This window comes from Caretta caretta, chromosome 6 (assembly GCF_965140235.1).
Source record: "Caretta caretta isolate rCarCar2 chromosome 6, rCarCar1.hap1, whole genome shotgun sequence".
NCBI lineage: Eukaryota > Metazoa > Chordata > Testudines > Cheloniidae > Caretta > Caretta caretta.
In genome coordinates this window covers 56,453,127-56,478,969 of record NC_134211.1, presented here as the reverse complement: position 1 = coordinate 56,478,969, position 25,843 = coordinate 56,453,127, and the positions used below count along the sequence as shown (strand labels likewise).

Here is a 25,843-nt window from a genome sequence, read left to right as displayed (position 1 = left end):
CCAGCAAACATTGAAGGAGATGAATGTTACAGCCCTGCAGCTAAATGTGCAACTCCGCTTCTGCAGAGGCGAGCAATACTCACTCTGAGAGGCTGGGCCATAGGGCTTTGCACAGCCCTTATCTCTGCTATTCCCAGTCATATCCTAAGGGCAACAGGGCCGGGAGCAGAAACCACAACTCTGCTTTGAGGAGCTGGAATTAGGCACTTAACATTAATGTTAACAGCCATTAATTAGTCAGTGCCAGTGATTCTGGCATCCAGCCCATCCTCAGTAAGTTATCGCCTCATTCTTTCGTCCAGGAGGCAGTTTGGCCTTGTCAGACAAATACTATGAGAGAAGGTTTCAGGGAGAAGTCAAGTGAAGATTCTGGCTTGAGCCCCAGTAATGTGAGTCAATCCTTGTGTGGTTGCCCTTCGCCAGCCAGCCACAACCCTGAGTCTTGCTTTCTCTCCCTACCTCATTTCATCCATCACTGAATGAACGTTGAACAGTCCTTAGATTCCCATTGGGCAAGAGAAGCATCTGATAGCCCAGACACTTTTTAGTCTGATCCAAGTGCCTTTGAATCCGGGCAGAGTTCCTCTGGGCGGCATCCGCTGGCTCCCTTGATGCCTTCAGGGCACAGTGGGCACTGTCCGGGGTTCTCTGCTCGATGTCCCTGTCAGGTTCCCTTAGTTTGACCCTTTTGATCTCACTCCTCTCCCTGTTTCATTAGTTGTCCCCTGGAACTATTTGGTTTCCAGGACCTGTGGACACTCCCCTTGGGCTGAGGGGAGGCCCTTTAGCAGTGGGTGGGCTTCCGCCCGCCCACTTCCTGGATCCCAATTGGATCAGAAAAGAGGACTAGAATAGCATGACAACAGGCCTTCCAATGGCATCTCAGGTGCTTCCTGATTCCAGCCAACTTGGAAATCCATGGGAGCAAACTATTCCTTGTGCTTCAATGTCCAGCCAGGAAGTAGAGGTAGCAGAAAGTGTGCGTGTAGGGGAATAATAGAAGTGTATGCCAAGCTTTCTGGAGCCTTGGTACTGATTTTGGGGGACTAGTTTGGGGTCAGACTTGGGGGTTCAGGTTCAGCTGAAGTTTTGGGCACAGATTTAGTTCAGATTTTGTGTGGGAAAATTTGCATCCGATATGGGGACAAAATTTGAATTAACTATTCCAAACTGCTTCCCTAGTCTCTAGCTTTAACCTACTTGGCTTGTGCTCCAGTGTGGAAAAGGGGCCACATCCTAATTCCCATAGCCATCTCCTCACTAGCTAAATCTCTCTCTAAGTTCTGACAGCTGCCATTGGCTGTACTGCAGCTATTCCCAAGGATGATGGAAGGGAGCTGGGCTCAAGTCAACAACTCAAAAACCTTGGATTGTACTTTCCTTGCAAAAGAAGTGTTTGGAAAGTAAACAGCAGAACTGTTTAGATGGAAAGAATTCTAAGAGTCTGGTCAGAGCCATTTCAGTAATTCATTTGAGTACAGGAGTCAGCCATGACATTTGTCCAAAGATCCTGTGGGTTTGTGTCATGGAAATAGTTGGCAATCTTAGGGAATTCTGAGACCAGAGCAACAGTGTCAGCTCTTGGTCTGACACCAGCATAGGCCCTGCTAGAGAACACTGTTCAGCTGATGGCTTTTCTTCACTACACCCTTAACTCTGGCTCAACCGTGGGTTTTCCCCTTAACATGCTCTGCATTCACACATCTGTATGCCAGCAGTGCTATATGGCAAGGTAACCACCACTTGCTGAGCTCTAGGGCAGACCCTCAGGTAGCTGTTAGTGCGTACTGCTCCCCTGAAGTGACACTGACAATTGCAACAATCAAGACATGATGTTCAGTCCCTTCCCGTAAGTCCACTTCCAGTCCAGGAGCGATCAATCTACCTTTGCTCAGCTTCCTACTTGCAGGTCAGTTTCTCTAGGTTCAAACACTGGAGATGTGTAATACAGCTTAATGGCCACTAACAAACCCATGCATCCGTGTACAGTCAAATGGCCGTATGAAGGTACCTGAATCTCGGTGCAGCTTTGGGCTGAACCAAGCAAAACCCTTTAACTCAATGATTCTCAAACTTTTTGTACTGGTGACCCCTTTCACATAGCAAGCCTCTGAGACACCCCACCCCCTCTCCCCGCTTTATAAATTAAAAACACTTCAACACCATTGTAAATGCTGGAGGCAAAGCTGGTTTTGGGGTGGAGGCTGACATGTGCGACCCCTGCCCCCATGTAATTACCTCACAACCCCCTGAGGGGTCCCAACCCCCAGTTTGAGAGCCCCTGCTTTAACTCTCTAAAGCATAGAGCCTCACAGTGAGCTGTGGCGCTGTATACTGCTTGTCATGGCCAGATCCAGCACAGTTGTAGGGTGTGACAACCTGTGATAGCCTGATCATGTTACTGTGTTAACTTACCCTGTGAATGCTTACTCTGTGCTTAGCATGCAGTGTAAACAATTGACGCGCTTTCTCCACACCTGACACCAGAATAGCTTCCCTCAGCTAACACATTTCATCTGGGATATTCTGAACAGCCCTGTCCCCTTTTGACACTAGAGTTATGTCTCCACAACAGGTCCCAACATGGCTAGACAGACACTAACTTTGCTGAAGCTAATGCACTAAAAAGAGCAGTGTGGTTGACAGCTTGGGCTAGCTGCCAGAGTCCAAACCCACCTGACTGCCTGGGTACATACTTGGGTGGCTAGCCTGAGCTGCCACCCATGCCTGCAGAGCCATGCTGCTGTTTTTAGCATGCTAGCTTGAGCACAGCTAGCATGTCTATCTACCCGCTTGGAACCATATCTTCCAGTTGCAGTGTAGACATACGCTAGCTCGGATTCCACATGCATGGAACAGCTATGGAAAAATCTGGACTGAGCAAGGGACTTGCCAGATTAGAGTCCCATGCCTGCTCAGAAACAAATGTTTATTTCTAGACCAAGCCAAGATGGAATGAAAGAAAGTAAGACCGGGACTATCTGATCTGAGAAGGTGCCAAGCAATCTTCAGTTGGAGCAGCCATTGCCGTGTGTGAGTCTCTCTCTCTGTCTCTCTCTCTCTCTCCCAGTCCTGAGTTTTGGGAGGGCAGGGGGTTTTGTCTCTAGTGCTTTATGGAACTGTGCTCCTGTGGGACTCAGTTCAACCAAAGGAAGAGAAGATTGGTGGACAGTGGCCTTCTACATTAGTTGCTCCCAAGGATGGGCTCCATTAGGAACCGCTGCAGAAGCAGGAAGGGAAGGTGAATGGCTGTCAAGGAGCTACTTGCTATTTGCCCCATAACCCATGCTGCAAGTAAATAAACAGGGCCCCACCGCTTTTTTCCCCCCCAACTGTTCCCCTAGAGTAATTTAGTGTCCTCTGTGTTAGGAAATACTGTGAGAAGATGCTAAGCTTCTGGCTTCAGTCTGCCTCAGACATCCCTTTATACCAGGATGGACGAAGTGAGGCTCACAGGCCAAATGCACCCTGTAGTTTTTTCCATGAAATTCATGGCTGTCCTCTTTAATATAGAGGAACAGCTGGAAGACACCACCCATCCCAGCACGCAATGCTACACCAACCCAGATGGAGCACTGCATCCTGGGTTCTCTAGCCCCCATAGCCTGAACCTTGCATGTCTGTTAAAGATGAGGGTGGCTGAAATCTGCTCTCTTTGATACAAGTTAAGTGAAGTCCTAGAGTCTCTGTCATATTGCCAGAGCTGTCTGTCACATCTCCCCATGGACACTTAAAGCTCAGGCACCCCTGCCTTCTGCATTACCATCCTCTTTACACATTCTCTCACTGGGATCCCCTCAGAAATCACAGAAAGATAGTCCTTCATTTATGCCATCAGACCACATGGTGAGATCTCAGAGGAGACTGATATACCCAGGACCTTGCTAATGTGGTCTCTTCATGATCAGTCCAGAGGGGTCAGATGAGTGAAGCTGCAGGCAACTTCTCTTTAAGAGCACTTAGTACCAGCTAGCCCAACAGAAGGTTTTAGATTGGCTGGGCTCCCCCTCCTTCTATCTTCTGGAGAGAAGACAGACTCCCAGCTGATAACAAAGCTCTTCCACCCACTATAATTAGGAAGATAAAAGCACACTGAGCAGAGGTTTAATTGGAGCAGCCATGAAGAGAATAGGAGGACTTGTGGCACCTTAGAGACTAACCAATTTATTTGAGCATAAGCTTTCGTGAGCTACTGCTCACTTCATCAGATGCATACTGTGGAAAAACAGTAAAAGAACATGAAAAGAATGTTTATGCTGGAGGTTTCTTCTGTGGTTTTTGAGCCTATGGTTTTGTGGCTTCTGAGGAAACTCAAAATGTAGAATTTATTCTCTGTGGACAGAATTTCCTTGGGTCTTTGATGCAGTTAGAGAGGAAGGGAACTCTGTGGATGCAGTTGCTACTGCTCTCTTGTCTGGAACTCCTTAATGGATGGTTCCCTGGAGGTTACCATTCTGAAATGGTGATGGGTCTCTGTTCCTGTGGGGACATGTGTCCACAATTTAAAAACCGGGGGTGAGATGTGCCCAAAATGCTCACGGAGACTTAATATTTGACAGTCGGCTGGACTATAATGGGACGGGATCACTGACCTCTCACTCTGAGCCCCTTCCACCTCTACTTTAATTTCTAGAACCCCTTTGCCAGAGAATGCTGTGGCTGTTTTCCTCAGACTTCTGTAAATCATGGAGATGAGCTATGGTGGCAAAAATAAAGCAGCAATTTAAGGACTATGCTCTTCTGATGTGCTAAGGCTGGCTGTAAACTGCTTTCACGTTAATGGATATGGAATGATAGTGAGGTAACAAACAGGTAGAAATGCTCCTCATTAGTTCAAAATGAACTCAGAATCCTCTGTCCAGCTGTGGACAAATCTAGCCTGGCGTGTCATGAGAACAGCAATGCCCCATTCTTGTCCACGGAGGACACAACTAATTTTGGACCCAATCCTGCCAGGTGCTAAGTGTCTCCATCATCTTTAATGGGAGGATGCTCAGTCCCTCATAAGGGGTTTAACCCCATGAAAGATGCTTCTTGTCAGCACTTCTGACTTCCTCTGTCCTTTCAGTTTCTTCCGAAGTCAGCAACTGCACGTGAATCACCATGGCAACCAAGCAACCCCCACCTCTAATGAAGAAGCATAGCCAGACAGACCTGGTGAGCCGACTCAAGACACGGAAGATCTTGGGAGTTGGAGGGGAAGATGATGATGGGGAAGTTCATAGGTCTAAGGTAAGAATCACCCCCATGCACTGTAATAATAAAACACTCTTCTGGGTGTATGGGGTGAGGAAATTGGATGGTCCTAAACAGAGAGACAGCAGGGGTGGTGTTCTTGGCTGCCCCACAGCAGGGAAAAGTGGGATTGAAAGAGCCTCTTACAATGGGTCAGACATTGGGTGTCCCTGAGGAGAGTGAGAACTTGCACCACCCTCCCCCATTGTGCCCGTCATTGACCTGTCTCCACACAAAGAAGGGAAACCTTGTTCCAGGCAGTGCAGGGGGCTCAAACATGCTGGTTTTACTTGAGCCAAACTGTTTTTAATGGGAAGGGAAGGAGGAAACGGCAGTGTGGGAACAACTTGGCAACCCATCTCCGAACCCGATGTTCTTTGTGGCAGGATAGATGTTTGCAATGGTCTGGTAACAAAGACTTGCAGAGAGACCTGTGGAGGTGAGAAGCTGGGAGATGTTCTGCATCAGGAATCTCTAGTGGCATGCAGCTAAATGAAAAGGTTACTAAAGAGACATTTCATTGCCCAGGAGTGGTCCAAAAAAAGAAGAAATAGCAAAGACCAGATAGATAATGGGATGAGGTTCAGCTGACAGTTCTCCCTTCCCCTGCCTGAGGTAAAAACAAGGTGGTAGGGAGGAACCCAAAGCAAAATCCCCACATCCAAACACACCCTAAACTTTGGGGAAATTCAAATGTGAACCATGCAGGATGGACCAAACCAAAATTCTGGATTGGTATTTGGACTCTGAGGCTCAGACCTCTCTAGCTGATGCAAGTTGAACTAAGAGGAAGATTGGTTTGGATGGTGGGGCTTGGTCCCCGTCCTGTGGGAAAAAGATGCCTATTTCTAAACTTTTGTGAATGTAGAATAACAACCTGATCAGTGAAGCAACCTGAAATGTGATAGGGCGAGAGGAAGGAGTAAGATACATGAAGAGGGCAGGAAAGAGGAAGACAACAGAAGTGTGTTTAGGGGAGGGAAATGGGAAAATGTGCTCAGGGCAAGAGAAAAGAGGAAATAGATGTCCGGAAAGGCAGAGGACCAGTAAAAAAACTAGGCTGGGATCCCTGAAATCCTAGCATCTGCTTAGCTGCAAGATTTAGAATAGCCCATCACCCAAATCACCACAGCATATTATCTTTGTGCCATAATAATCACTGGAACCCACATCCAGTGAGAGCATGTATGTGGGGGCTCGGTGACCTTTTGAATCTTTCACTGTCCTTTGGTGCAGCAAACACTTCAGGAAGTGCTTTGCAACTGAGATGCAGCTACATCTGGTGTGGCATACAGTAGAATCGCAGCTGTGGGTGGAATTGCCAGGCCTCTGGGGGTGGCAGGGCCTGGAGTTTCAAGCTGCTATTCTCACCTTATTAGAGATAATGCTTTATAAATTTAGGAATATACATAACTTTGTGGGTGGTTTATATTCTCTTTGAGAACACAGTCAGACACAAACATCCATCCATTTCTCCCCCCAATCTCCCCCCCCCGCTCATGCTGACACACAGCTTCATCACACACACACTGTATTGCTCATACAGAAACAGAGTTCTCCATAGTAAGCAGTGCCTGTGTAAGAGCAATAACATAGAAGCTTTTGACAGGGAATTGCAAAAGCCAGAGACTGCAAGACACTGAAGAGCAGGGATTGACAGTCGCTTGAAGGAATTAGTCACTGGGTTTGATTCTCAGTTGAGCTCATGCTGGGTTCAGCTGAGTTGGGGAGATACAGGTGGCTTTAAGATACCTCCCCGATATCAGGGCCATATGGGGCTGAATCAGCCTGACATAAGTCAGAGCAGCCACAGGAATGGTCCCCCTGGGGCTCATAACATTGGTCCAGGATTGACAGAGCGGTACACTCATCCCCCACCCCTTCTCACCTCTATCACTCCATATTTCCTTTCTAAGCCTGCCCTGCAATGCCCCATATATGGAGGGGAAGTCAAGGGGCCTTGGGTAACTTTATATCACTAGGAGCTTCCCCTCCATTAGAAGAACCCCCAACTTGCCCCTTTAGGAGTGTGTCACTGGAGCTGCACAAAGGGGACTTAACTGTGGTCGAGTATCAGGCCCATAGTCTTAGGAGTTAGAGATGGAAAAAGACATACGGTATCAGGTCACTTTCATTAGATCATTGTCCACTTCTAATTCCATCTGGATCCCCCTTTATCTAAATAAGTTTCAAAATGTTGGAGCTGGGGAAGGCCTGTCCAGTTGGTTATATCTGTTCAGACTTGCTCAGTTGAAGCTCATTAGTGTGAGAAGCAGGTGCAAATCAAAATCCCCCAAACCCACCCAAACCTTTGGGGGTGTTCACAGTTCAAACCCAGCTCTGAACTTCACAAATGACCTCTGTTTTGGAAGAGATGCATTGGATTGACTCACGCAGCCGATCAAAGCCAGTTCCTGATTCTAATTTTGCAAGTTGAATTCAACTAAGTGTTTTGGAATCATTGTGAGACGTAGCAAGGAAGGAAATGAGCATTTGTCAATTCTTGAGGCAGAACGGCAACACTTCCTTGGGTGGGAACCTGTACAGGAAATGATCCCTTGGAATTGGGTATTTAGAAAAAAGTCTGATGCGTTGGTATGTCCAGTGCAGAGATGTGTAAATAAGTTTGTCTGGGGCTGAAAACAAATCTATGCATGTAAAAGGAAAAGATAGTCTTGGTGTATTGACCGGGGGTGAGATGTGCCCAAAATGCTCACGGAGACTTAATATTTGACAGTCGGCTGGACTATAATGGGACGGGATCACTGACCTCTCACTCTGAGCCCCTTCCACCTCTACTTTAATTTCTAGAACCCCTTTGCCAGAGAATGCTGCGGCTGTTTTCCTCAGACTTCTGTAAATCATGGAGATGAGCTATGGTGGCAAAAATAAAGCAGCAATTTAAGCACTGTGCACTATGCTCTTCTGATGTGCTAAGGCTGGCTGTAAACTGCTTTCACGTTAATGGATATGAACACTGTCTTTAAACTATTAAACCACTGCTGGAATTTTATTGTGAGGGCACCCATTAGGTGACTTTAAGCTTGTGCTTTATGCACACAGCCAGTCAATCCACTCAGCATAATCTAATGCAGATACCTCAGAAATTAGTGCAATTTATTTATAAGACACTCCTGGTGCCCATGGAGGATTGGGTTACAAATGGATGAATGGAGTAGTTTAAAAAAAAAAAAAAAAAGTATATCATATCTAGGTAACTGCTTTGTGCTCTTCTGGAAGGCCACCTCAGCCTAGTCTTCCCTGGGAACATTTTTATCCTGCTGAGAGTTGTCCCTGAACACCATCTGGGACTAGTCTCCCCCTAGAGGGTGGGGAAAGAGTACTTGCATAAACTTGTCACAGCTGTAAGTAGCTCTCTCTGGCCCTGAGGGCCTCCCCCATGCCTTTCCCTACATGCAGGAAATGACACAGAATGGAACACAAAGCTGTTTTTTCCTCCCCAACTGAGTGAGATGGAGGCACCTTGGTAACTGTGCAGGCAAACATGGCTGCCATTTTGCAATCAGCTAAGCTCCCATCCTGCCTGGGACAGAGAGAGAGAATGTTATTTTATTGGGGTTAGCCAGAGTCTGATATCACAGAGGGAATAGGGATAATGCTGGCAGCAGGGGGAGTGGCCTGTCTTGTCTGCCTGCATTAATCCATAATTCCTAAGGGTGTACAGCTCCCCATACCTTATATCTGGTTGGGGGTACCCCCGAAGAGTGGCTCTTGAACCGTGGTCAGAGGATGCTTCCTGGTGGTCTACAGAATAGAACACTTTAAGGGGAGTGGGATCTATGAGGGGCTCTGATTCTAGTGAAGGAATGCATCTACAGAATGGACATGCTGGAGAATCATGGCCCCATGCATATTTCTCCACAGCCAGCAGCCCCCATCTGTGCAAACAGACAGCTACTCCCTCCCACCCGTAAGAGGAGACGCTCCATGGGGGGGGGGGGGAAGGAGTTTCTTAGGGGGTGGGGCTCCAAATAATCAAATGATCCTTTGGGAACTTACCAAAGGGGGCCAACAGATCTCGATGAGGGGGAAGAGATTCCACCCAGAGTAAGATTCCCCATAGGGTTGGATATGTGCCCTCTCCTCAGGCTGATGGACACTATCTGCAGGAGCTTGGGGATAGGCTGTTCAGACACCTCATGTGTTCTCATTTGAATTTCAGATCAGTCAAGTCCTGGGCAATGAAATAAAATTTGCTGTGCGGGAACCCTTGGGGCTCAGGTAAGTTTCCATGGAGAGTCTGAGTGATGAGGCTTGTGAGATTAAGGGTCGTCTTGGGCTTAAATATTTACCTGGGCTGATACCTTCTCTCCATTCACATTTGCAGCCTTGCATCCTCCTTAGCCTTACTAGCCACAGAAGGGTGCCCTTGGGGCTTCTTGTCAACACAATGGTCATTCACATTTGCAGCCTTGCATCCTCCTTAGCCTTACTAGCCACAGAAGGGTGCCCTTGGGGCTTCTTGTCAACACAATGGTCAGGGAGGCAGATGCTTCTTATAACAAGGCACCTGGGCTGATGAGCCCAGGTGGCTGTACAGGCACTCCTATGATGACCCTGAACAAGAGGGGCTCAGGTGGACAGGTGACTCACCCATGCAGTATTTGTGTGGATGTCTCCTCTGCAGTAGGGGGTGTACTGGGTGATGTCCCCTTTGCCAATGGGTGGTTTGTGTCCCCTGTGCTGGGTGGGTGGGTACAGTATTACACTTCAGTGTGCACAGCAGATTTCTCACTTGTGAGAGGCATGGTGACGTCCTTACCTTTTTGATGGGCCTGTCCCAGTTGTATGCTATGTGGTGGTATGAAGGTATCACTCAACTGTGATTAGGCATCTAACTTCCATTGAAATCAAGGGCAGATAGGCACCTAAATTCCTTTGAGGATCTGGGCATAGGAGTCACTCATCTGTGGGGGTGTCAAGTGGGGACTTGTACTCTTGTATGGTATCTAAGAGGGTCTCCCCTGTGTTCTAGAACAGAGCCCCTGGCATTAAACATCATCTGGGATCTTATGTTAGGTCTCTGCCTCAGTGATTATCTCTGGGCTCTGAATGTGGATATAGCCCCTTTTAAATACAAAGGGGCAAACCCTGCCTTTTGAGCTATTGCTGAACCACTGCTGGGGGGTGAGAAATCTCCAGGGCTGGCTGTGGACCTGAGAATTCTGTCACAAGGCAGTGTCCCAGGTGTGGACTGGATGTGGTGAGTCTAATTCCCTCTCTCTGTTATGAGAGGGATTGGGGGGGGGGGGAGGCCGGTGTGGTGTTTGTTTAAGCTGTAGAAACTTTTAGGCAGCTGTGAGCAGGTTTCTTCCTTCAAGAGCACACAAGCTAAGAGACTACAAGGATTTGGGAGATTGTGCAGCCTGTTGGCTACAAGTAGAAACTTGTAGGAAAGGTTTGCCAAATGTGTCAGGGTGGGAGTCTTGAATGAGTAAAAGTAAGTAGTGGGACTGTATGAGCTGATGAGTTTGGGGGTAAGTTGCAGTGTGCCAGGGATTCTAGGTTGGTCCTATAGCTGATGGGAATGTCCAGTTAGGTGCCCAGCCCTTATTGGCTACTAAATCAAACGTTGTGACTATAGACAAGCCTAGAAGAGGAGAAAAACTGAATGTGCAATACTCCAGCCCATTAACCTAGCCACTGATGCCCAAAGGAGACCTGTCCTTCCTCCATTGTGCACCACTGAAATCAATCATGCCCCAAATGCCCAGCTGACTTGAGGCCTTTACCATCTACCTCAGTCAGATGCCCCAAACTGATTGTTCCAGCTAGCCAGGAAATCCCTTGGTGGTTATCTATATTCCATACTGGTTGCTTCTAATCAAAGACAGTTTCTCCATCCACATAAAGAAAGGATCACAAACTGAATTCCCTTTGCCCTATATCCTGGGTGGGGGTGTCCTCTGGGATATACCTGGGGCCACCCTGCTTGGGCAGATGGAAGAGTGAGAGTGTGGGGAATCTCTGTGCCTCTGATCTGTGTTTCTTCCCATGCAGGGTCTGGCAATTCGTCTCTGCCATCGTATTCTCTGGGGTCGCCATCATGGTAAGTGGGAGAACCATTCCCAGAAAGAGCCCAACCCGGTGCTGCCAAAGTCGTCACCTAGCAACCTCCATGGCCCTAGGCATCATCACGACCCTCCAAAAGCTGCTGCCGCTTTCTCTTCCTGGCCTGTGATCAGCTGTCTCTCTCTGTAATTAATTTTACCAACAGCTTCCCTGACAGGTTGTTCCTAACACTTGAGTCCCAGCCTCTAGTAGCAGGTTCATAAAACCACAGTTGGCAGCAGGGGTCTCATTTCTCTAATTCTCCCCCCCCACCCCCAAGTGACCCGAAACACAGGTAGCACCCCTGTTCTACAGTATGTCTCTCCAACCCAGGGGGAGCTGCTGCTCTTCTACTTTTATTGTCTTCAAGTGACCCGATCTCATGTAGAGCAACTGAGATTCCCTCAGTTTCCTTCCTGCTCCTTTTAGGCTCTCACTTTCCCTGATCAGCTCTATGACGCCGTCTTTGAAGAAGAATCCGTCAACAGCAAGACTCCCATCAGGCTGTATGGAGGAGCCCTCCTCAGTAAGTAATGCTGAGACTGAGCTTAGAGATTCAGTCTGTGGGACTAACAGGGAAGATGTTGAGAAGCTCTGAGTGAAGAATCCTAATGGGGAGGATGAAGGAAAGCTCTGTACCAGACCTAATGTCAGACCTGGGTAGGACAGAGCCAGGCAATGTTCAGGTAAATGCACCTTCATCAAGTGGATTTTTTTGTTAGCTCTAGGATCAAGAAAGCCCCCTCCCTCCATACGGTCTCTAACATTGTATTGCACAGTGTGAGGGGAGGAGATTGCAAGCTGCCAGAAATGGAATACTAGACTGGAAGGGCCATGAGTCAGAACTGGTTCAGCAGGAGGGGGTGGAGGACACAAGGCTAGATGGCCCATCTAGCCTTGATGCAGAACATGGGGGTACTGGGCTAGGCAAGGCACTGGCCTGTTCCAGTGTGGCAGTTGCCTTGTCCCTCTGAGGCTGGAGTCTTTGGGGGAAGCAGGGCTGCCTCATCCAGCGCCATGTTCTGCAACCTCCAGCCTTAGCAAGCATGGAAAGATGCAGAACATGAGTCAGCCCTCTTTCAGTGCCATGTGGGGAGGAGGAGGCGGAAGCAGCAAAACTGGAGGGTGGAGGAGCTGAAGGTGGGAGGCTTAGGGAAAACCTAGTGCTGACAGATTTTCTCTTGGGAATGACAATGCATAGATTAAAAGCAGCAGAGAGTCCTGTGGCACCTTATAGACCAAGACGTATTGGAGCATGAGCTTTCGTGGGTGAATACCCACTTCGTCGGATGCAGTCTGTTAGTCTATAAGGTGCCACAGGACTCTTTGCCGCTTTTACAGATCCAGACTAGCACGGTGACCCCAATGAATAGATTGGTTTTATGGAAGTTCAGACTCTGAGGGTGGCGTGTATAGTAGGGAGGGGAGAAGCCTGCTGTACTGCCTTTCACTAGCACTAAACTAACACAGATCATACCCACAGCGTCTGATCACTCTTTGAATCCATCTCTGGGATGCTGAGGATAATGGACAGAGGGAGTGATGGCTGGAGAGAGAATCATAGAATATCAGGGTTGGAAGGGACCTCAGGAGGTCCTCTAGTCCAACCCCCTGCTCAAAGCAGGACCACTCCCCAAATTTTGCCCCGGATCCCTCAATGGCCCCCTCAAGGATTGAACTCTCAACCCTGGGTTTAGCAGGCCAATGCTCAAACCACTGAGCTCTCCCTCCCGTCTGCTTATGACAGTGGGTCCAAGTGCAAGGTCTCGTGTGGTGTTTTTTTGTTTTGTTTTTAAATGGTGGCAGGAATCACCCACGGGTACTGTGCCTGGTAGGTAGCAGAATCAGGGGTTCTGGTACATAAGGAAACCTGTTCTCAGCTTATCCACTGCCCATCACCTCTCCTTAGCCTCTAGCAGCACCCGGTGGTGCAGAATGGAAGCACAGCCTGCTCTTGAAAATCCCAGTGCTGTGATACAGCTCCCCTTTTGTTGGCCTCTGGTTTCCCTTTGTCTCCTCCAACATAAGGTCAGGACAGGACTTCTCCATTCTCTCTGTCTCAGGGCTGCTGAACAGTGGTGCTTTCTGGAAAAGGCATGAACATGACTCAGCCATGCAAGGCAAAAAGCTTATTACTAGAGTTGGCCTATTTGAGATCTGGATTTTGGGAGAGGGAGTTTGGCAGTTTAGTGAGTCACGTGGAGTGGTAGGCACGGAGCTGCAGGTGGTTCTTCCATACTGGGATGTCATGAATACCTATGTCCCAGTAAACAACCTCTTTGGCACTGGGATTGTTCACAACGAGTCGCTCTAGTCCCCCTCTCCATCCCATCATGTTTGTAGTGTTTGCATTTCTAGTGCATGCATTACCATATTATCTAGGTGTGGTGGAGACAATCTTGGTTACAGGATTCAGGTTGGGGCACTCTAGCAGTGTCAAGCCTGGAAGGTGGATCCATCCAAATACATTGCAGCAACCCCATCTGTAACTTTGGGCCATCACAGTAGATTACTCAGTTCCATCAGCACAGCTCTATCATGCCTATGAGTGTTAGCCCCATGAATTAGTTGTTGTTACTTCCGAGATTCCCCATAGAGGGGTCTCTGAGCTGCCCCTTTCTCCTGCAACATCTATCAGCCTGTGAAGCAGTTTTTCTATGTGCTCTTTTCTCAGGTCTCTCCCTTATCATGTGGAATGCCCTGTACACATCTGAGAAGGTAGTCATCCGTTGGACCCTGCTGACAGAAGCCTGTTACTTTGGGGTGCAGTTCCTAGGTGAGTAGCTCTACTGGAGGGTGTGGTGGGGCGGAAAGCAGAGGGGATTGGCCAAGTGATAGGATATCCCTTCCCCACACAAGTGCCTGGGAGGAAGGGAATCCTGTAAATGGCAAAGCAGTATAACTTGCACTGATCTGGCATTCAGTGGGGGAAAGATTCTGCTCTTATTTACATTGGTGAAAATCTGGAGTCCCCTCATTGAATTTAGCGGTGGTCTCTAGACTTACTGTAGTGCAGCAGAGACCATAATTGGGCCTCTGGTGTTCAGCGTGAGTGAAACTTACCCAGTCAGAGGGCTGAAGAGAGAGGATACAGTAGAGGAGGCAAAGTCGTCGATGCAGTCTGACACTTGTGGAGTGACCATCGCCATAATACCCAGCCCTCCAGGGCACAGTATCTGCCACCTTGCTTCTTATGTGGTTATCCACAAACTGTGCAGCAAGGGGGCAAAGAGGGCATAAAGCACTACAAAGTCACAAGAGGAGCTATAGGCCAGTGGGGTTGCTGACCAGCCCAGGAAGGGTTTAAATGCCACACCCTGCATCTGTTCAGGCCCTTTCTGCAGGCTACTGTTGATTGTCCCAACAACTTTCAAACAGTTCAATATAAATCCAATAGCTACCTTTTCCCTGACCCAGGGACTTCCTTGCCAGAGCCTCCAGTCAGCTCTTCCCCAGGTTGCCTATAGACCATTTGCCTGGGAAGCAACCTGTTTTCTATAGCAGTCTCTCTCAGCCTTGGCAGACATCAGCTGCTCATCATTCACCTGACCCCTTCCCAGCTGGGTCTGATAATACCCGGTACAGGCCCCAAGCAGCTGTTCTGGAATAGGCTCTGCCTCAGAATAGGCCTGGTTGTTCTTAAGAGTGGACTAGGCTGCTACAGTAGCATGCCTGTGGAAAGCGGGGAACAAAATAAATGACCGCACAAGGCGGTGGAGAATCAGGCTCAGGATCTTAAACATCCTTCTTGCTGTTTCTTTTTCCACCACCCTCCCCCTCTTCCTTCTACATGGGCCGGAAGTTATATTTGTGTGCATACCTATGGAATGCCATTGGTCTACCCAGCTCTATTTTACCACAAACGCCCACTTCCCAGCCCACTTATTCCAGGCACTCCACAGCAAGCTGGAGCGAAGTTCTACAATTAGGTCCCTTGATTCTGCGGCATTCTGGCGTGGCAGACTGGAAATTCTATGGTAGCTTCACTTACTTTAAAATGGAGGATTTTTATTACATGAATAAGACATGGGACAACATGCTCTGATAGTAAATTACATTAAATTTACATGGTTCACACATGGTTTCCAATCTGCCACAGTTTCTTGCACAGTTTCTTGCATAGACAGCGCATTGGCGGCTTTGTAGAGTGGCCATGGGGGAAAGTGGCAGGTTCTGGCAGGGCATAGCTGCAACTTGTTACCTACTGAGGGGTGTGTTTGTGAGAGAAGCACATTTTATTAATATTTCTGCTTTGAAAAAAACAGCAATGAAATTAACAAACTCACTATTTAAGCGGTCAGCAGTAGGTTTCAGAACTACCCAGAGTAGGGTATTTCAGGCTGTCTGCCTGAAGATAGTTTTCTTTTTCCTAAGTGAAATTTTAAATGATTATTAGTGTAGGGCAAGGGATAAATGCCATGGCAAATTCTGAGACTGAAATTGCACAGTACATGGGACACTGTCCATGCCCCATATGTAACTTACTCCAATGCTGAATGTGGTCCCAGTGTTATTTCTTTAAGCTATATAATCAGTTGCTTAATGAGTCAGTGAATGATGTAGTGGGGCAGCAGTGTTAGAAGCAGACAAACAGATTGATGGATAGCAATTGCAAGGCTGTCTTGTAGTTTTCTCAAATCCTCTTTGAGAATCTTCACTAAAGGGCACTAGAGAACTGCACTGTATTTAAATGTACTCTGTTATTTCACTATCAACCTGTGCCTTGTCTCCCTCCTTCTCCTTCAGTTACCACCATCACCCTTGTTGAGAGTGGCCGGATATCCACAGGTGCCATGCTCCTCCTCACCAGCCGGATCTTCTTCATCCTTATCACCGTTTACTATTATTACCAAGTTGGACGGCGACCCAAGAAAGTCTAATCTCTGAGGCTTTCTGGGGGAGGGGAGTCGGGGTTTCTGTTAGTAACTTTGCATTCTTTTTTTGGTGGTTCCTTCTTGTTCTAAAGCAATTACCTTTTCCACTTACCAGCATGAATCCATGTGCAAACCCAGTGCTGGCACCATTGCCACATGAAGTGCAGGGGGAGAGCCGACCTCTGCAGCCCCTCCCCTACCATATTCTGCCTAGAAAAGGCAAGTGAACACAGCAGGGAAGGCTGACAAGATGTAAGGACCAGTCAGGCTCGTGGACAATGGAGGAAGCTGGCCAGTGGAATCACAAACTCAGAAACCTTTTCAGCAAAGCACAAAATGATAGCAGCACACACAAACTGAATCCCAAAGGGGAGAGGAAGCAAAGGCAGCCAGCCAAGGACTCAGTCCAGCTCCTGTAGGCTTGGAGCTGTTCATTTGCCTTGCTCTCACACCTATAGCCTTTCTCCCTTTAGTGAGCAGATTTCAGAACTAATCCTGGCCAGCCCCCTAAGGCAGGGCTGCTGACACAGCTCCAATCAGGTAGCGTCGTGGTTTTTTTAGAGACAACACCCAATGTATTTACTCTGTGCTGACAGATCCTATAGGAATGCAGGACACACGGAGTTAAATACAGCAAGAAAAGAGGGTGGCATCTTTATTCCCTTTTCCAACACAGTCCCGTGAAACACAGCCAAGCTACATCCAAATCTTGTGTGGATCTCTTTGAGGGAGAGTGGTGTAAAAGGATGGAGAAAGAACACTTGGGTTGCATTAGGGGAGAAATGTAAAGAGCTGTTGAATAGTCTCTAAGAATGAATAAGCCTCATTGTCTTGGAAGTTTGGTATATAGTCTGCTGCTGCTTGTATTTTTTTTCCTTAATTCCTATTGCAGTAGTTCCCCTGTGGGTAATGCTAGTGAGTGCTCTCGCATAGATCAGCCAATGCCACTTTAACCAGTCCCCTACTTCGGTCTAGATAAGGCCATGGTTAAAATACTCCTTATGTCCTGTCTATGCTAGAGCACCCATCTTTGCTACTGCTTGTGGAGCTGTGTCACTATTAAAAGGCTTGTGCCAATGAGGACTGCAGGGGGTAAATCACTGTCTGTGGCTACTTGTGTGAATCTACTCTAGTAAAGTGAGGGACTAGATGAGCCAGCTGGTCTTCTCCACTCCTAATGTACCAATTTCCTTTTGGATTCAGCAGAAAAAAGGACCAAATGCTGAGGTCTTGTGTCTTCAGGATCCTATTTGGATGGGATAAAAGTACTACTTGTGCCTTTTCAGGCATTCTAGGACTTTGCTGTTCTCTGACCATTTCCTCCTATTGCTCTTGAGGCTGAGGAGGACTGGTTCTTCTACGCTTCTAGTGACAATCCTGGAGAAGAAAGTACCTTGCCCCCCACGCTTTCCAGTACTATGCTGCTTGTTCTCCACGGGACTGAAACCAGAAGGACTGGCTAGATGGCATGGACTTATTTATGCACCAACAGGGGGAGCTATTGAGCTGAACCAGTATGTGCACAGGAGTAGAGCTGACAGCCCTGGAATGAGCATGGGCAGGCTCCTGGCTGTTGAGAATCAGAACTGAGGTGGCTGCTGAAGAACATTAGCTTTAAGGGCCCCCGTAGCCAGAAAAAAAATCCCTGATTAAAGTTAACATGGACATCCACTGAGCATTCATAGTAAAGCCTAGTGCATTTTCACTACCGCTCTCCCCCAAAGCCTGTTTACCTGCTTCTGGTGTTTACAAACAGCTGCATGAACTTGGTCTGCTGCGTGTATTGCAATGTCTGGGTCAAGGGGGAACACTGAAAATATTGGAGCGGTTACTAAATGTGATGACTGGGAAAAAAAGAACTTGATACCTCTTGCTGCTCTTAGCCTGGGGCGAAACTCTGGACCCTAAGCTACTTGCTAATGGTGCAGGTGTTGTTACTCTCCAGCCTGGCCAGTAGAAGAGCATGTATATAGTTAAAATTCATCATGATCCTCAGGGGTACTGTCTGGAATGGAACCTGTAACTATGTGGATCCTGGGTTAATTTTATTTCAGCAGGAATAGGCAGGCAGGAGGACAGTATCTTTCTTTGAGGGGGGGGGGGGTAGAAAAGTGCTGCCCCCAGCATACACCATGGGCAACCAGGGCTGAGCTTGTATTAATCAATGCACCATAGCTCAATAGGCTTTAGCTCTGAACCACTGTCAGAAGGCCCCACCTGTGAACCTGTCATGGCAGTGAACCACCTCTGCATCTGAAGCCCCAGCCCCCTTCCCTGGTTCCTGGATGGGAATGTTCAGAAGAGGGTTTTGCTGCTCTAATTTCAAGTGTTTGAGCAAATGGGTAGCTGCCACAATGATTCTGTCCTCTGGTGTGTGTTACCCCCTCAGTGAGCTGGAGAGAGCAGAGGGGTGGGAGGGGGGGCAGCTGGCTCTGAGAGGTAATTCAATGCTAAAGGCCTGCTCCCAGGAAGATGGATAGAATGGAGCATTAAAACCAACCTACTCTGCAATGCTCATAGCATTTTTTTTTTTTTTAAATCTTGTAACCAAGTCCTAGTGGTGCCCTAGGGACTGGGGAAAGGAGGGAACAGTGGGGGGGAAGTCATTTGCAAATTAATATGCTCTAGTGATGAGGACAGAGTATATGGAACATCAGGTGGTCCCATGCCTGTGTAGGTATGTTTACACCAGAGCGGGAAGGTTAGATAGGGCTGAAGAAGCTGGTTAGCCCATGCTGCTGTAGCTGCACTTCCAGTCAGAGTATGAGCTTGATCAACTCTCTCTCTAAGCTGCAGTGGGGCTGTCTCAGGGTACTGGAATTTACACCTCTCAGCTCTAATGTAGAGAGAGATGTACCCTGTCTGAGAAGAGGTGTATGCAATCCTCCCTAGCAATCACTAGTTACCCATGGCTGACTCTACAAGGGACAGTGAGAGGGATCAGGGCTGGAGCACTGTGGCTATTTCTAAGGGAAGGATCCAGGCAATACCACGCAGCACTGCCAGAAGCTTATAGCTAGCAGGGGGTTGCTGCCTCACTTTGGGCTTTACTGGGGGAGTTTACAATTGTATTTTAGAATTAAATCCTACAGGAGAGAGGAACCAGGTATTAGTCACTGCTGGGTGGTTCCTTCCACTCTTTTAAGGTAGGTTAGGCAGCAGCAGCACCACCTTGCTGAAGTTTCACAGGGATTGGGCCTAGAAGCATGAGGACAATTGCTAAGTGGCAGCACAGGCTAGCAGTCAAGAACACAGTTGGGAGGCAAAAATTATTAGGCTTTAATCCTGGCTCTGCCACTGACTAGCTAGATGATCTTGGCCAAGTCACTTCACCTTCCAGCCATCAGTTTCCCCATCTCTGAAATGAGGGTAATGAACCTGACTTACCTTGACGGAGATGGGGGGACAGCATTGCAAGGTGTTTGTACAGCCCTCTGCACAGCAGAGAAGTATTCTCCAGGTGCCTGAGTTCTGAACAGAGACGAGCCTGCAGTTACAGAGTGGGTTTCTCCAAATGGTTCCTGTGTCTGCAATGGGCAGAACCAAAACCTTGGATTCTTACAGCCCAAAACTTAAGGTGAGGGAGGTTAAAAATTCAAGCAGGTTCCTTACTGACCTCAAGGCAAGCTAGCATTGGCACTGGGGAGGAGAAAGGCTCTCTAGTCCCACTGCCACTCCCTCGGCCAGCCAGCCTTTCCTGTCTCTTAGGTTTTTTGGATTCAGTTTATACCTCATCTTATCTGAGTTTATTCCTCCTTTGGTGAGAAAAGTGACTGTACTTAACATAAAAAACCCCCAATCATGTGAATAGTGAAAATTAAAGATGTCCCACAGCACTGTCACAATACCTTTATTTATTTTTTAAGAAATGCACACAACCTCTGCAGAATGCTTCAGGCTCATGTTCTGGTTTATATTACAAAAAATCCTTTCAATATAAAAAGCATTACAATAGGCAATAAAGGATAAATTAGCTCCACTATCTAATAAAAGGAACATTTACAATTTTTAAAATAGATTTCAACGTTCTTTCACACGCAGGCTGTTTCCCAGGCACTCGCAACAGTAATTTAAGAGTTAAATAATCGAGACGGAGGGGTGGACTTACAGAAACAAACTGCTCTAGATGATTCTACAGCATGGGGGCTAACACTGTGGTGACTCTATATAAGTTGCTTTCCTACACAGAGCTCTCAAGTGAGGAGTGATTATACCTCAACACCCTGCCCCCAAAAGAACTCAAAAGGGAAAAAATTGTTTGTTCCTCCTGGCTAGAGCTCTGGGAAGAACAAGACCCAGCATTGTTGATTATACAGCATGAGACCACAGACAAAGGCAGTGACACATCATGGTGATCAAAAAACAAAACTTGTGTCTCACAGTAACAAAGGATCCCCCATTCTGGAGTCTCCTTTTCATTAAAATGCCATACCTCTCCCCAGCATTTCAGATGACCCAAGATGGCTGGAACCTACATGAAGGGTTTGTGCATATCTTAACAGCTGTCTCAATTTCTTTATTGGAGGGTGCTGCTTTCTGGATTCTCGAGTGTGTCTCAGGACAGGATGAGAATTCAAAATGATCTTAAACTGGAGAAATACTCTGAAGTAAATAGGATGAAATTCAATAAGGACAAATGCAAAGTAATCCACTTAAGAAGGATTAATGAATTGCACAAATACAAAATGGGAAATGACTGCCTAGGAAGGAGTACTGCAGAAAAGGATCTGGGGGTTATAGTGGATCACAAACTAAATATGAGCCAACACTGTAATGGTGTTGCAAAAAAGCAAACATCGTTCTGGGATGTATTAGGAAGAGCGTTGTAAGCCAGACAGGAGAGGTAATCCTTCCACTCTAGTCAGTACTGATAAGGCTCTTCTAAAGTACTGTGTCCAGTTCAGGGCACCACACTTTGGGAAATGTCAACAAATTGGAGAAAGTCCAGAGGAGAGCAACAAAAATATTTAGAGCTCTAGAAAACATGACCTACAAGGAAAGATGGAAAAAAATGGGATTTGTTTAATCTGATGAAGAGAAAGCGAGGGGAGACAGGCCATGATAATAGTCTTCAAATATGTAAAAAAAGAAAGAGGAAATATGTTAGAAAGAGGAAAGTGAAAAATTTTCTCCTTATCAACTGAGGACAGGACAAAAAGTAATGGTCTTAAATTGCAGCGAGGGCGATTTAGCTTAGACATTAGGAAGAACTTCCTGTCAGGGTGGTTAAGCACTGGAAAAAATGACCTGGGGAGGTTGTGGAATCTCTGCCATTAGAGATTTGGAAGAACAGGTTAGACAAACACCTGTCAGGGATGGTCTAGATAATACTTAGTCCTGCCATGAGTGCAGGAGACTGGATTAGATGACCTCTTGAGGTCCCTTCCAGTCCTACATTCCTGTGATTCTAGCCCTTTAAAGAGAGGATATGAAGGTTTCAGCAAGATCATCAGCACAGCCATACTGGGTCAGACCAAAGGTCCATCTAGCCCAGTATCCTGTCTTCGGACAGTGGCTAATGCCAGGTGCTTTGGAGGGAATGAACAGAACAGGTAATCATCAAGTGATCCATCCCCTGTAGCCTAAGGTGAGAATGGGGGTAGATGACAACTGCATAACAGAGGCAGGGAGGACAGAAAAAGGGAAAGAAAGGAGAAGAGACAAGAGGGGTGTATGGGTGAGATAAGAGAGAAAGACAAGATGGAAAAAAGAAAAGTTCTTTTCTATGAGAGAAAAAGGGACACAGGAAGAGACTAAATAAATGGGGGAAGGCGAGAGAACAGCCATGACAGGAAAAGAATAGAGGGAATAAAAAAAGATAAAAAAAAGTGATAAATAGGAAAATGAAAGGGGAATAAGCCTGGAAAGGCAACATTTAGGGTTTGCTATTGTAGTTAGCCCTGTTCCTCTATTGGACTGTGCACATGCTGACAGACTCTACTCTGGAAAAGGCACACTCAGAAGGATGTCCTTTGAATCAGATTCTTTGTGCTTGTAAGCAGAGCTGTGTTTTTCATTTTCAATTACACAACCCTAGGCCAGGCAGGGCCTTCTCCTCCATCTGCTAAATTTCAAGACGCGATCTGGGCCAAAGGGAACCTTTCACAATAGAGTAATTAAGGGGACTGAAGGGAGGACTCTGAAAGCAAAGAAGATGGGTTGCTCCTCCAGCCACCAAGAATTCTAGCTGTCACAGGTTAGGCACCCAGCCAGAGATCCAGACACCAACTGACAAGAACAAACACTCTTTCCTGCTGTTTATGGTGTTTTGGATGTTAGCTATTCAGATTCTATTGCCAGCTACAGATTCTGGCTATTATAAGCTGAGTAATGGGGGCTGTTTTGGCTACTACTTCCTCCCCTTCCTCCCACACCTTAACAACTGTGTTCTTTTTAGTTTTTTTCCTCCCTTGGGAATCACTCTCTTCAGTGTGCACAGTGACTAGCTCTTGGGGCAGGGTCACACAGCCTTTTCCCTTCATCTGCCTGTATCTAGAGAGGAACATCAATTATTGAGTCTGTCCCCATCCCAGTGGATTAGCACAATGTTATGGCTCAGTTTCCCCTATGCACACACCTCTCGTGGTGGGTTGACCACTCAAAAACTCCTCCCACGCTAGACCATTAAGTGCAGCCGATTGTTTTTTTTTTTTTAAAGTTTTAGGAACAAATTACAGAGCCTTCCAGCAGGTGCAGATACTGCCAGTTTTGTTAGCAAAGCCACTTTCCTTCATTATACATAGGAGCAGAATTTAAGTCTAAAATGCATCAATAAAACTGCTCCTAGGGGTAATTACCTAGAAGCCCTTTCAATAAAAGTTTTAACACAGCATCTGAGGCCTTTCACTGTTCAATAGCTCTGCCCAATTCCATCATTTCTCCACTGCTGACTTCATTTGTGGGTAGGGACTGATTTTCTTCATGTCCATGCACAGATCTCTCTGATGATTAGACTCATATCTCCAAGCGATTTCCACATGTCCTCAGAAACCCTGTATGTGAGGTTCTAATGTCCTATTCTTATCCTTCAGCAGCCTAATTCTTCACCCTGGTGCATAGTAAGTCAAGGTCCTTTGCCAGGTAGTAGGCAGGCCAGCTTCACCATTACCTATATCACATCTGCATGGTCCCTTCTAGGAAATCCCCGAGGACATGGGCCCACTTCTATCACTGTAAATGCTTCACCTGTCTTGGATCCTCAGTTCTATCCTTTGTAACCCTCTATCAAGGTCCTTATGCATTTTTCTCAGGTTTGGTTTTAAATGATTAAATGGATGACACTATTTAAATGTCAAAGTGGCATCTCAACGGAGGAAACCCTAATAATCCAGGAGGCTACGTTAAAATGACTTTAGTTGATTCCACTCTCTTCTCAGCCCCCTGAGACAAGCTAAAGGGAAACTCAGATCATAAATGAAGTCACAAGACTCACAAAGCAAATAGCGTGGGAGACAACTACAAATGGGCCCCTTTGCCACCAGTACCATGTTTGGGAATTCCCCACCTGGCTGGAAGGAACATTGGAACCCAGTGCAGATAATTAAGCTAACAGAGCACTACAAAAGTACAAACTACAATTTTGCATGTCGGAATTGAGTGGCCAAGATTTAGAAGACAAAACAATATGCCCTTGCCCTGAGGCTGGCAGCATCAGCTATTTTTGGCCAGACCAATCATTTTTAAAGGAGAGAGGGGTAAGATCAGGATTTGGGAACCCCTTGCTCTCCTCTCATAAAACACTGAACAAAAAACCAAAGTGACAGAGTAAATAAGGAAAGGTATGCACCAAACTTCTGATTGTATCTCAGCCCTCTCCCAGCCCCTATTAGAGGAGGATCTTCCTCATTTCCCACAGGGTCACCTCATCCCCTGTGATGGGACTCCAGGGAAAGGCATACTCCACTCCAAGTGGTCCAAGAGTTCTCCTGGAGGTGTTAAGTGATGGTAGTTGACCCTCCTCTACTGAGCCATTTCCTACAGCCATTTCCTGGCTGGCAGTTAAAACTTTAGACCAGAAATGGAAATTAGTAAACAACGGCTGCCACAGTTTTCTGGGTATCAAAAGCCCTTTTTGTCTGGTTGTTTGAAACTTTCCTGACCTTTACACCCATGTGCTGTGGTTGACCTGCTTCCTTTGGGTACTGAATCTAGCCCCTGTGGCGTTCTTCTCTTTCTTCACTATCTAAAACAATAACGTTGTGAATATACTAGGCAGTGTCCTGCTCTGATGGGGACCATTTCAGTTGCCTTCCCTCCCACCCACCCTGCAAGCGCCGTCAGTCTCTAATGCAATTCATTGCACTTCGCTCCTGATCAATGTCTGTGCAGGTTGCTCTGGGAGAAGGTCGGTGTGGCTTAATGTAGTGCACAGCACCTCAAAGTTCCCGCCCCTGAAGTACAATCCTTTTGGTCATTCATATATTACAACCCTTTTTTGTCTCCATTTTGTAAAAAAAAAAAAAAATAAAGTTTTCCCCCCCTCTTTTTTTCGGTCTTTCTTCCAAGTACATAGGAGCGTCGCAGTTGCTCAGGGGGCATCTCCTACTGGATCCCTCGAAAGAGACACATTGCAAAGATCATGGCAAACAGCTGGAAAGGGATGAGAAAGAAAAGGACAAACAAAACACAGCCATCAGCCATATCTTACAGAACAGTGAAAAACCCTTACTGAGGCCTAGGGCTGCCCTGACTTAATATAGACTGAATGAGGAGGGGGAGCTCTCCTCACGCCAGCCAGGGTGAAAGAGAAGGCAAGGTATTGCTTACCCAAGCCTGGGAGAGAAAAGGGTTTTAGCAGAGGAGGGGCTGCACTCTTCTCCACACTTCCCATTACTTTAAACCCTATTCCCACCCACTATCAACAAAAACACCCTCGTGGACGATGGCTACCACACCAACCTGGGCTCTTTCCAAATTGTCTGCAAGTGTTCTGGGTAGGGTACACTGCTAATCTGCAGGGCTCCCACGGCCCACTCTGCACCCTCGCCTGCCATGGAGCTCACTCTCCAGCCAGGGGGTGGAATGCTTTGCTGGTCCCAGTAGCTGCTGCTCCCTTCGGCAGGAAGGCAAGCCACCCTCACTCTCTGAAACTCCCCTCTAGAGATCCAAGTGCATCAGCCCCACACACATTGCCAGCGTATCAGGAAACCACACGCCAGAGCCCCTGTGACAGTGTCCCAAAGCAGCGTCATGTTCAAGTAGGGGAGACTTTCTGATGGAAACCTGGCTCTGCTTATGTCAGCCCCAAAATGCCAAATACGGATGCTTTCTATAATGGAGATATATGCAGTGTTGCCAACTCTCATGATTTTGTCATGAGTCCCATGATCATTATTGTTTTCCTTAAAGTCCCAGCTCCTGGAGTCAAGTGGATAGGTGATGATTTCTGCCTTCATTCCTAAAGAAAAAGTAAGTTCCTAGCCCTCGTGACTGTGGAGAAAGCTTCAAAATGTGACCCCAGTTCACCATAAAGGCTCAAAAAGCAGAAGGCAAATAAAAAGAACCCCAGATCTATTGTTTTGACATGATTTTAAAACCATTCTCATGATTTTTGAACATTTGGGGTTGGCAATACTGTATATGTTTATAATCTCAGGCCACTATAGTTTCAGACTCTATACAGATGCCCCTTAAAAAGGCACAGTTTGAAACATATTAATCAA

The 25,843-nt window shown here is 47.0% G+C and overlaps 2 protein-coding genes across 14 annotated transcripts in view; one reads left to right on the top strand and one right to left on the bottom strand.

Moving 5' to 3' along the window:
• Positions 1–20,026, top strand: part of TP53I11 (tumor protein p53 inducible protein 11) — a 46,165-nt gene extending 26,139 nt beyond the window's left edge. For 3 of the 5 annotated variants that reach the window (XM_048853425.2, XM_048853429.2, XM_048853430.2), the window contains exons 2-7: positions 5,069–5,232; positions 9,419–9,477; positions 11,257–11,305; positions 11,737–11,833; positions 13,982–14,083; positions 16,054–20,026. In XM_048853425.2, coding sequence (XP_048709382.1) covers positions 5,104–5,232; positions 9,419–9,477; positions 11,257–11,305; positions 11,737–11,833; positions 13,982–14,083; positions 16,054–16,187 — 570 coding nt within the window. In that variant the 5' untranslated portion in view covers positions 5,069–5,103 and the 3' untranslated portion in view covers positions 16,188–20,026. Of the gene's footprint in view, positions 1–2,939; positions 3,034–5,068; positions 5,233–9,418; positions 9,478–11,256; positions 11,306–11,736; positions 11,834–13,981; positions 14,084–16,053 lie in introns of all 5 variants that reach the window. The other 2 variants (XM_048853426.2, XM_075129543.1) reach the window with 1 other exon arrangement.
• A 4-nt stretch (positions 20,027–20,030) lies between these two features.
• Positions 20,031–25,843, bottom strand: part of TSPAN18 (tetraspanin 18) — a 178,311-nt gene continuing 172,498 nt past the window's right edge. For all 9 annotated transcript variants that reach the window (XM_048853422.2, XM_048853420.2, XM_048853423.2 and 6 more), the window contains one exon: positions 20,031–24,770. In XM_048853422.2, coding sequence (XP_048709379.1) covers positions 24,723–24,770 — 48 coding nt within the window. In that variant the 3' untranslated portion in view covers positions 20,031–24,722. The remainder of the gene's footprint in view (positions 24,771–25,843) is intronic.